The 12,776-nt window shown below is 40.3% G+C and overlaps 1 protein-coding gene across 1 annotated transcript; it reads right to left on the bottom strand.

Annotated features, from left to right (window-relative positions):
• Positions 1-3,824: 3,824 nt before the first annotated feature.
• Positions 3,825-11,640, bottom strand: kcnj6 (potassium inwardly rectifying channel subfamily J member 6; the record flags this gene model as incomplete). The annotated part of the gene is made up of 2 exons (XM_080851689.1): positions 3,825-4,162; positions 10,746-11,640. 2 exons carry the CDS (start codon positions 11,638-11,640, stop codon positions 3,825-3,827), a joined length of 1,233 nt encoding a protein of 410 aa, XP_080707815.1.
• Between the last annotated feature and the right edge of the window lie 1,136 nt (positions 11,641-12,776).

Raw genomic sequence — 12,776 nt, 5'->3', positions numbered from 1 at the left:
TCCATCAGCAGATGGCAGCAGAGACACTTAAGTCCCAGACACTCTCTGCCCCATTATCAGTCATTGTATCAGTGTCCACACCTGAGGCTTGGTTGACCTGGTCCAGCTGGAGACTTGAAGTGTGTTTGCTAGTGGTCTGCTCTGTAAACCCTCTGTTCTGGGAGTATTGTTTGTGACCTGAGTCCTGGGTGTCTCACTCATGGAGTGGCGATTTGAGTTGCTGTAAACTTGCACTTGTGCTCTATTCATCGGTGTGCTAGTTGGCAGGTATGCACAGATCAAGACAAATCACTGGTTACTCACAGCATGTATATAATATGTGTGTGTATTACACACACACTGTGAATAACCAATATATATATATATATTATGTATATATATGTTTTTCTTTTCTGAGGGATGGGTTTTTATGCTAAACGTCATGAAACAAATGTTTTCAAGCAGGTGGGCTCAGACCTCAGAGTAAGGCAGTGTCCTTCAACCACTGGCAGTTAATGCTGACAGCAAGACCACCCTTACACTTTTTTTTTTAGATACTAGTGACTGCGTCTGAAGTAACTTAGTCACGTAGCTGGCCTGCATGTACTGGACTATGTCAAATGCATACAGGGCTCATAAGTCTGCCAAGTCATATGCAGATGATGTAGTCACAGCATTACACAGAAATCATTCAGGGGTTTATTTTATTGCTAGTGCTAATTTGTGAAGAAATTCATTTTGGTATATATATATTTATGGGTCAATCTTACAATCTCAAATTATAATATTTATCTTCACTTTTTAGGGAACGTGCCCCAGTCTGTTCAAAAAGGAAGCATGTGAATGAGGAGTCATTGTGATATCTGCTTTGGAGGATTGGTCCTGATTTAACTATGGATTGGAACCAGGAAATGGAATATAAAAACCTCAAACAGATAAAAGTAATATTCGGTGGGAACAGCAAAAAACATTTTTTTTATCAAAGCAAGAAATTTGATTAGCAACCATTAACTTCATGATCACAAAGGTAGAATATCTGAGCAGACAAATTGTAAGTGTTACTTATGTTGTTTTATAAATATAGTTTTACAACGAACAAATACTGAACAGATCTTCATGGTATTCTGAAGAAAAAGTGTCTAATATTGGAGTAACCGGTACCTTAACATTAAATCAGACTGAAGACTAAGGGTGCAATGATCAGTATGGTAACACTTTAGAAAAGGTTTTCTCTCCATTCTTATGTTGTATTTCATGATCATAATCTAGTTTTAAAAGAGATGTGATCTATGCCTCCCTTCCTGTCCAATCAGTTTACTGCAGTTAGATGGGACACATGTTTCACTGTGACAGGCAATGTCCTGCCCTCAATTTTGCTTTCATAACAAACATGTTCATGGGCTTCGTGTCAGGTTTGGTATTAGGTTTGAAGTGAAAGTGAAAAATGTCATGTCATGTGTCCTTACAAAATCAATAGGCAATGCTCGCAAAGTAAAGCCATTTTTAAAGATGTCTTTTTCAGATGATTGTCCTGTGTTCCAGAAGATAATAATAATAATAAGAAGAAGAAGAAGAAGAATCTTTAATACAGACATTTCATAATACAGTCCTTTCATTTACATTGACATATTGTATCAATTTATTTAATTTCACATTATGTGTATAAACTGGAATGTATGTGACATGAGAAAGCCATTCATCTGGAATAGGACCGACAGAAGTAATGCCAGATGAATCTTCAATTCAGTGAAGAGATAAGACTGGTCTGTTGACAAAGAAAAACACCTCTAACACTCAATTCATTAAAATAGCAATATTCACACTACCAGCCCAAAAAGTTGGAATCTATGAAAAATGATCGATCATACACTTACATATTTTCCAATAACATGAAATTGCCAAGGAGCTGTAAAAACACCCAAACTGTTTATCCATCATCCCAGGAACATTTTTGAGAATAATATCAGTGACATTGTAAGAAAATGAATCCAAATGCACTACATTAGAAGTGCTGATCACCTCTTACAATGTTGAATACAATACTTTGATCTATAATTAGTACAAACCAATATTATTAGTAATCAATGTAGTGTCAAAAAAAGACCATCTAGTAAATCTACTTTGTAACATCAATAACTGTTTGAAATAACAAAAAGGTTCGTTTTGACAAATGATTCCAAACTTCGGATAAGGTGTGTGCATATTCATATTAGTAACCACAGTTCACATTCAAATGGCTTTTTGAATGATGAAGTATTCTCTGACATGTTCTTTCTGGAGCAGATCTTCAAAGAGCACTATCAAAAATACAGCAGATTACCCTCGCCCCTTTCAGATTTGGTTGCGAATGACACCTTGGTCCATGCCTGGTTTGGCCATCATACTCTTCCAATCTAGTCCAATTCAAGACTGACCACAGCCACCTGAATAGTTTACTGCAGTACCAGTACCAGCTGTGTCTATGGCTAATTCACCACAAACACAAGAATAGTTCACTGCAATACCAAAACAACCGCGTATGGCAGATTGTCTTTTTCATATGTTATGTTTTGATTTAGGAGCTAGTTCTTATTGTAGCCCCAAACCATTAACAAAGTTAACAATTCAATTATCTCATGTTTGATGCAGCCAGTGCATTTAAGGACTCCACTGAGGGCAGCTGTATAGAATCACTATGTGTCAACATTTTTGGTCACTTTTCTCCAATGCAAAGCAATACACAAGAAAGATCTTCCGATGGTAGAGGAGTTTGAACAATTTGATCAGAGAAACCATGCTCTTTATTTGTTTATTACGTTGAAAATAAATCATTATAAGGCTACTAGTGAAAGTAAGCCAAACATCTGAAGAATAAAGATAATGGCAGTCTTTCTAAACACTCAATAAGTAGATGTAAACTCCTATTCACCAAAACCTTGAAAAGTCTAGAAAATCGGCTACAGTATTTAAAGCAATTGCACAGGAATCTAAAGCACACAGAGAGAGAGAGAGAGAGAGAGAGAGAGAGAGAGAGAGAGAGAGAGAGAGAGAGAGAGACAGAGACAGAGAGAGAGAGAGCGGTAGAGACATTTCATTCTAACTTAAAGGGCAGTGCAGAAATAAACCCAATGGTATAAACTCCCAAAGGCTACAGGTAAGAAAGGGGAAAACTGTGATTGTAAAATTCAAACATCCCTGTAGGGATTTAAGCCACTGGTCACAAGACATCTCTGTGTAATGATTAGCCGGACATGCAAGGCCCAGATCAGTGACACTTTCACAAACTGAGAAAGTATCAAGTTTGTCTAATAAACAGATTTTTCACCCAGTAGAGAATGTAATTTGTGTCTTGTGTTGAATTGGTGTGATAATTATGTACATAATAAGTGATTTTTTTTACATGCTTATATATTCTGGAAAACCCTACGGAAAAAAAACATAATCACATAAGACATCAAATATGTACAGTACAGACCTGATCTAAATGGGTTTGTATCAAACTGACTTCTGTCAAATATTCACAACAAAACTAATATTGAAACATATGTACAAAAATACAAATTTAAATGCCCTAGAATATATATTTATATAAGGTTTTAATCTTTCAATTAAAAATCTGAAAATAACTTTTCTTTAGAAATGATATTTGAGACCATGCGTTTAACCAAACGTCCACGTCCAGCATCATTTCAGTCATCTTTGGGGCAATACACGTGGAGGGCAAGATGTTGAAGTTGTTGTAGGGGTGTTTCCGTGAAAGTCAAGCCTCGTTTCCGACTCCTTGCTGCACTACTTGAGGTGACTTAGAAAACCGTGTTGATGAGAACAGGGAGGGAATTATGCAGTTTCCAGTCTCTGTATGGCCTCTACACTTTGGACTCATTCTCAATATTGGCAATGTCCCCGTTCCTCTCAGTCTGATCCATGCCCGGGTGCTCATCTTTCTTCTCCCACTCATCTGTGTTCAGCAGCCCCTGCTGGCTGAGTTTGCTGGCCACAGACCATGTCAGTGGGAGACGGGATTGAGCAGCCATCTCTGCAAGTTCCCTCGCACTGCAGCTGGGCGTATCGGTCTCGTATATCATATGGAAGCTGTTATAGTCTACCTCATAGAAGCCGTCCTCTAGTGTCAGAACTGGAGTGAAACGGGAACCCCACTTGATCTCACTTGAAACATAGGAGCTTCTGGCCTGGCATGTCATTCCTAATGGAAACAAGAAAAAGAAGTGTTTCTTAGATGGATTATTCAGAAACATTGCAGTGAAGTACATCTAAAATACATTTCAATATACAATGTACGTACACTCCATGTGATGTTCAAAATCTGTCCCTTGAAATATACATGAGCTTGCAAAGAGGCCTTTCTATCAGCCTGTGGAGCGGGCCTCTACACGTTCTATGTACTGCTCTATGTGTTTTAAACTGCAGAGGCGTATCAGAACTGCTCTATGTGTTCTAGACTGCAGAGGCGTATCAGAACTGCTCTATGTGTTTTAGACTGCAGAGGCGTATCAGAACTGCTCTATGTGTTTTAGACTGCAGAGGCGTATCAGAAACTGCTCTATGTGTTTTAGACTGCAGAGGCCTATCAGAACTGCTCTATGTGCTACACAAAAGGAGTGAAGGCCCTACATGCCACAGCATTTTAAATGAATTGTTCTGTTTCCATTCATCACACACTGTATCAGTACCAACCTAAGGTAAGAAAGAGAGAGGAACAATGAAATGAGACCACACTGTGAGTTATATAGTTCTATAAAATGGATCCAATTCCTCACTGATTTGAACCTCCATCCATGACCAGCTTGTAAGTCCTCTTTTGAGAGGAATGCAGCTAACCAGCACTCATTTGCTAAACTTCAACAGGTTGCAAAGAACTTGCAAAGTAAGGGATATAGAAAAGCAGCACCAATACATCTATATTTCTATGAGGAAACTATGCCTATTTATCTCTTGGCAGTACTTTTACACTGTTTTTTGGATCATTTGTGTAATTTTCACATACAGAACGGTAACGTTACGTTTTGATGCAGCAAAGCTACAGGTTCTTCTGGAACTGGTAGGAAATGAATGAAGCATTAAAACTAAAGCATCATGGTGCAGTGTTAAAGCAGCACAACGGATCAATAGCTGTTCGCTAACGGGATGCTAGCCGCTAAAACTAACGAAATCTCTTGAAATGTGCTGACTTTGACATTATGACAAACTAGTTACTCAACGACTGTCCTTACACAGTCAAACATCAAGCAAGTGCAACACAAGACAAAGCAAGACAGCAAATAAGCTACTTACTAGATCGGCAGAAAGCCAGCGGGCTGCGGCAGGCAAAACTACAGAACGCAGTTATATGCCTATGGACCCTGGTATGGCAATGGCACGGAGGCGATTCTCCATATTAAAAGTCATTGCAGCGCCCCAATTTTTTTTAAGCTGTTAAACTGCTTATCCTAACCCTAATCCTGAAGTATAATTGTTGCATAATGGGGCTTTAAGGACTTCAGATAAGATAATCTAAGAGTCCTATTAAGAAAGTATAACAAGCAGGAGGCACTGTGGCGTAAACAGTAGTCCCGACCACATTCAAGCTTGATGCCCATGGAGGACACAGGTTCGAATCCGGCCCAATGTCATTTATCCTGTCCACTCTTCTCCCTCTCATTTCTTGTCCCACTCTTCACTGATCTGTCAATTAAAGGCATACAAGCCTAAATACAAATCTTTTAAAAAAAGAAGTAAACAAGGATAACCCTTAGGGAACAGGTAAAAGAACAACATTCTTGACAGTGTCATCTGCTGTATTCAGTGAAAATACAGTGGATCACTCCACTTTCCTTGTAAATGATAATTTGCCTGTTATTGTGCCGGCCAAGGCGGCTCCCATTGCTAATGGAGGTATACACAATAGTGAAATGATAACACGACCCTGGCAGCGGTCGTTTCTACCTTGTATGTGGATCTGTGTACAGAGGTCTCCATTTATGGACATAATATTCATTGAAACCAGACAACCCAGCAGACACAATCAGAGTCACCAGAGGGAAACTCTGCATGGGAAATCATTTTGTCACTAAACGCACAAAAAAACATCTCCCTTCCTTCTGCCCTGATGTCTGCATCTGCACTGACAGAGAGGGCCAGTGTCAGTGTTGGTTGACTGATTAGTTTACCATAGAGTGTGGTTTGAGAGAGGCTACAAGAAGCACTTTGACATAATCAGGGATATATATATTTATATATATAAATTTAAACCAAAAGCAACAGTTTCAGCCCTGAGACAAACAGAGGAGGTAGACACCCACACAGCCCAAAAGCAGCACATTTATGTAAGCGTTGCCTCTGTGTCAGGGTCAGGTTGAACACAGTGCTGTGTCTGTTTCATCTGCAGCCCACTGCAATATCAAGTCTATAGGCTACCACAAATGAGTGATGGCTGTAAGTATAAAACAAATGTCATTATGAATGGACCTTATTTATATTACCAGTATCTTAAAATACCTGTAGATCCTAAAATCCTCTGCACCCTTCAGCTCTTGTTAATGGTGGTGTGGTATTTCCTTCTTATCCTGTGTAAATATGTCAGCGGTATGTCCCCATCAGTCTCCTACAACATTTGTCCAATTTGGTTAACAGTATTGAGATGGTCCATGTAATTACTTAATGGAAAGTATTCCACAGTTTGTATGGAAACCTGAGGTTGTTTTCCTGCACTGCTGAGTACATGTGGTCTTGTATAAATTCTAGTCCAAAAGTCCTTGTAACACACAGACACAGGTCAGCCATGAAGACTGCCCCCAGCTAGTCCTCTCCTCACATGCCCACTATTCCACACAACCTTTCCCTTTATCCCTGTGGCCAATTTCAGCAGTCATATGTTTAAGGTCAGCACAGCTACAGAAAAAGATGCAGCAGCAAAGGGCTGGATTAACCAGCGTTAGCGTCATTGGTACACTGGATTAACCAGCGTTAGCGTAATTTCTAAATTAAATTAACCAGCGTTAACGTCATTTGTACACTATATTAACCAGCGTTAACACACTATTACATGCCTGTGTGACTCCATAATCACACTATTACATGCCTGTGTGGCTCATAGATAATCACACTATAACATGCCTGTGTCTCCTATAGATAATCACACTATAACATGCCTGTGTCTCCTATAGATAATCACACTATAACATGTCTGTGTCTCCTATAGATAATCACACTATAACATGCCTGTGTCTCCTATAGATAATCACACTATAACATGCCTGTGTCTCCTATAGATAATCACACTATAACATGTCTGTGTCTCCTATAGATAATCACACTATAACATGTCTGTGTCTCCTATAGATAATCACACTATAACATGCCTGTGTCTCCTATAGATAATCACACTATAACATGCCTGTGTCTCCTATAGATAATCACACTATAACATGCCTGTGTCTCCTATAGATAATCACACTATAACATGCCTGTGTCTCCTATAGATAATCACACTATAACATGCCTGTGTCTCCTATAGATAATCACACTATAACATGCCTGTGTGACTCATAGATAATCACACTATAACATGTCTGTGTGGCTCATAGATAATCACACTATAACATGCCTGTGTGGCTCATAGATAATCACACTATCATGTCTGTGTGGCTCATAGATAATCACACTATAACATGCCTGTGTGGCTCATAGATAATCACACTATAACATGCCTGTGTGACTCATAGATAATCAAACTATATCAGTAGCTGTCACGTTGGGCTCTCAACCATGACAAATCAAACACACACAAGGTTTAGTAACAGTGTTTTTATTATACTTCTGTAATGACTATGGGTATAGTACCCTCCACGACGATAGTAGAGTAGGGCAGTCAGTGAATCAGTACGGATGTCGTGAATGTATGCATGCGGTGAAAGTGGATGGAATGTTGAATCGGTGCAAGTGCGTGTGAATCCAGATCTCCGGACAGCGCGTCCTCTCCCTCTCGCAACCGTGCTCTCTCCCTCGCAAACGTGCTTTCTCTCTCATCCAAATCCGTCAGGATCTCCAGGCCATCTGCCCATGACTCAGGGGGACTGGCTCTTATAGCACACCGGTCCCAGGTGTTCCCAATAGACCTAGCTGACGAGCCAACCACCTGCAGATCATCTGTAATACAAGAGGAACGCCTAGCAACCCAAAAGGGGCGGGGCCGTCACACCTGTGTGGCTCATAGATAAGCACACTATATCATGCCTGTGTCTCCTATAGATAATCACACTACATCATGCCTGTGTGACTCATAGATAATCACACTAATACATGTCTATGTGGCTCCACTGGGGGTTTGATGGGCCGTGTGAACTAAGCAGAGTCTAAGTACCGAGCTTTGGCACAAAGGGCCCATCATGGGCTAATTCACACTTCACAGCCTTACGAGTGTGTCCACAGTTGAGTCACCATAACGGGTGACATTTGTATGATTTTATCCTTGTCCACATTGGTGGATCTTTACATTTTTGGTGACCATTGTCTACTGACAACATACGCTGTTTTTCACTGGTACCCCAATATCAGTAAACCAGCATTCCAATACCATTCCAATATTTACATTACACACGTTTCTATCTGCCGCTGTTATTAATTACACTGTTGACCAGCCACACAAACGTATGCTGTTTTAGTCGAGCAGGGCTAATGACATTATTCTTGAAGTAAGTCCCAGAGTGCCATTTTCTAAGATATAAATTCTCCCAAATCTGACTCTTGCGCAACATACTCATAACATCATGGATTCTGCCTCTTAAGGCATTCATAGAAAGGCTTCTTTTAGAGGAACTCTTAAGAGATGGTGTGGGAAACACTTATAGGGAAATAAACTACTTTAGTAAGGTATGTCTTTTGTCTTTTGTTGTAAAATGCTAAGAGACACTGTAACTGTAAACGCACCCCTGGTCCTTTATTGTCCTTGAAAAGCAAAGCTGAATACCAAGTGTGTATGGGTTTATAATCTGCTAAAAATAATACTGATTTCTACATTAGGGCGGAACATGGATGGATCTATCTCCAAAAATAGAAAGAGAGCAACTAAGAAAAAACACTGGGCGGCTCCCTCCTACTTGAACAAGAGTAGCTGGCACTGAAAGGCTAATAATATTATTATAGCCATTGGCTGATGTGGGCTGCTGTTTAGAGGAGAGTTGTTATCTAACAGCAGTGGGTTGTTATGCCTTTTCACTTGGCTCTGCTTACACTCACATATCAACCACAGTTGCCATGGTAACCGCACAAACCACAACGCAATGCATCACAGTCAGTTTAACATATCAGTTCTATCAACAATATTATTTAATTGTATCCTTCTGAATCCTTTTGTGGATATGTAAACATTGTATGATCCACATCTGTCAACTGAAATTTGAACTGATCAAAAAGGGTTCACAAATGTCCACTAGGAATAAATTATTACTTCTCTGTAACAAAAGTACTACCCAACAGTACAACCCTATTTGAGCAATAGCAACTTTTTTGGTTGAATAGATGTACTGAAGATTACATTCATGTGGCCCAACTTTAGAATCACTTTAAAATAGAGAATTGTAGCTGTACACAAGCTGTTTTGTCTTTAACTACTGTAGTTGGAACAACTACGCTACGTAAGGCTGGTACATGGATGCCTGGGCAAAATTGGTGCAAAATTCTGGAAAATATATTATAAGCGGCCTGTTGACCACATTCTTAGAAGCATGCCAAAATGTTATTGACTTAGTTGGCCTGGACTAAATCTGGTTAACTAAACTAGATAAAGTAATACATTAGTAAATAAAGTAGGTAAAAATGCTGTAACATATAGCAAATATAACATTTTGTCATGCAGGCAAAACATTTGGTCGACACAGCTGCCTTTAAGTATGCATTCATTATTCTGAAAAAGTAGGTTAGGTTAGTGTGAAGTGTATGATGTCTGTAGTTTTGGGCTGTATAGTTGTATTGGCTATAGACTAAAGCTTTGCTACGATTTTCAATATTATTTAAGCAATATAGCACGAGTGGGAGTGGGGTAGGTAAGGGATAATCCCACGGGTGATGTTCGACCGTAGCACCGAGGCCGGAGGCCGAGTGGCGTAGGCAACAACACACGTGGGATTATCCCTCACCTACCCCACTCCCACGAGTGCTATATTGCTTTTATAAAACAATTCTACAGTCAACAAATTAACATTTCAACACTAAGTTATTGATTTAAAAATGTTTATTTCGCCATTGTTCTCCGCAACAAAAAATAGTTCCATTGTCAACGTCTTGGTTTGGAATTATAAGAATTTTGAATTAACGGTTATCATCAATACGCTAAAGTATGCTTCATCGCGGAGTGATTTATTATTAGCTGTGAAAAGTCCCCGTTGGTATGTTGACGGATAGTCTATAGCATGGAACGTCTCTCGTCCAATCAGAAACAGCTAAATAACGCAATAGAACCCAATTGTTTTATAAAGCATAATAATTTTGCTTGTATTTATACAAAGCACTCTGAATTGCCTCTGTGTATGAAATGTGCTATATACTACATTCCCTTCCTGGGATGCTTTTGTCTCTACACACATATTATTTAAATAATAAAAATAATTCCAAGCACAAGACCTACCTGTTTAATGTTACTTTCCACACCATAACCAAACAAATGGGACTAATGTATGTTTAAATATAAATGGGAGGTTATGGCAGATATCATTTATATCAATTATATAAGCTCATGCCTCCACCTGATGTATGTACATTGTTTTGCATGGTAAAACATTGTAGTTGCCTACCTGTAGCTTCAACCATGCCCTCCAAGATGACTACAATCTCCAGCTCCTCTTTGGCCAGGTGGGCCTTGGAGACCTCCCAGAAAGGGCTGTACTGGTTGATCTCATGGCAGATGATGAGTGGTGACACGAGAAAGAGCCGGTCATCCCCCGTGTCGTAACCCACGTTCATGTCCGTTTGGTTTAACGGAATGAACTCCCCTTCCTTTGTCTGCTTTGACTTGATCAGCTTGGCTCTGATATTGGCTTCTACGATGTGCGAGTTACGGAGGTCCCCAACTCTGAACATCAGGCACAGTCGTCCATCTCTCATGGAGATGACTGCATTGGTAGAGAATACCAAAGTTTCAGCCCTCTTCTTGGGCTGGGAGATTTTCACAAACATGCAACCCACCATAAAGGCATTTACGATAGATCCCAACACTGATTGGATCAAGAGAAGGAGAATCCCCTCTGGGCATTTGTCTGTTATGACCCTGAAGCCATATCCAATAGTCGTCTCTGTTTCTATTGAGAACAAAAAAGCTGACACAAAACTATTTAAGTTATTGACACATGGAGTCCACTGATTGTCTCCGATGTGGTCCAAATCACCTCGAACATATGCAATAAGCCACCAGGCGAAACCGAAGAGGAGCCAAGTGACAGTATAAACTAAGACGAAAATGAAGAGATTAAATCCCCACTTCAAGTCAACCAGCGTGGTGAAGATGTCCGTCAGGTAGCGGTATGTCTCCTGCACATTGCCATGATGCACGTTACACTTGCCGTCTTTGCGCACATATCTCTGGATCTTCTTCTTTGCTTCTTTTTCAAGTTTCTCCGGTAGGTCCTCCCTGAGATACTTGGGCAGTTTGGGCTGTCGGATGGTAACAGGGCTCTCCACATCCTGCTCCATTGGGGCATGTAGAAAGAGCTCAGCCTACAATATTAAACACAAAAGTTAGCAGGTTAAAATGTGCCTCAAATATATACAGTGGGGAAAATAAGTATTTGAACCCCTACCGATTTCGCAAGTTTGGCCACTTGCAAAGAAATGTGTGATCTAGAATTGTATTGGTAGGTGTATTTTAACAGTGAGAAACAGAATATCAGCAAAAAAAATCAGAAAACTGCCTTTTATAACATTTATGACTTTATTTGCATTTGATGCAAAAAATAAGTATTTGAACCCCCAAAGCAAACAGCAAGAATTCTGGCTCACAATGACCAGTTATGTGCCCAAGAAGCACACAGATAAGTCCTCATTAGGTCTAACAAGGTACACCTGATCTCAACTGGTGGCGTTTATAAAAGAAACCTGTCCAAAGAATCATACTTCACACCTTCAACCTCACCACCATGGGCAAGACCAAAGAGTTGTCCAAGGACGTCAGAGACAAGATTGTAGACCTGCACAAGGCTGGAATGGGCTACAAAACCATTGGCAAGCAGCTTGGTGAGAAGCAGACAACTATTGGTGCGATTATTCGTAAATGGAAGCAACACCAAACCAATGTTAATCACTCTAGGTCTGGGGCTCCATGCAAGATATCCCCTCGTGCGTTATCAGTGATCATTCGAAAGGTGCAGAATAACCCAAGAACTACACAGGGGGAGTTTGTGAATGATCTCAAGGCAGCTGGGACCACAGTCACCAAGAAAACCATTGGCCACACACCACGCCGTAATTTTTTGAAGTACTACAGCACTCGCAAGGTCCCCCTGCTCAAGGAAGCTCTGAAGTTTGCCATTGCACACTTGAATGATTCTAAGGAGGATTGGGAGACAGAATGTGGTCAGATGATACCAAAATCAAGCTCTTTGGCATCAACTCGACTTGCCGTGTTTGACGGGGGGGGGGGGGGGGGGGGGGATGCTGAATATGACCCCAAGAGTACATCATACCCACCATCAAGCATGGAGGTGGAAACATTATGTTTTGGGGCTGTTTCTCTGCCAAGGGTACAGGACGACTCCACCGCATCAAGGGGACTATGGATTAGGCCATGTAACGTGGAATATTGGGCTTGAACCTCATTCCCTCATTCCCTC

The sequence above is a fragment of the Sprattus sprattus genome (assembly GCF_963457725.1).
Source record: "Sprattus sprattus genome assembly, chromosome: 1".
Taxonomy (NCBI): domain Eukaryota; kingdom Metazoa; phylum Chordata; class Actinopteri; order Clupeiformes; family Clupeidae; genus Sprattus; species Sprattus sprattus.
The sequence above is the reverse complement of the archived record's forward strand: the minus strand, read 5'-3'. Positions and strand labels throughout refer to the sequence as shown.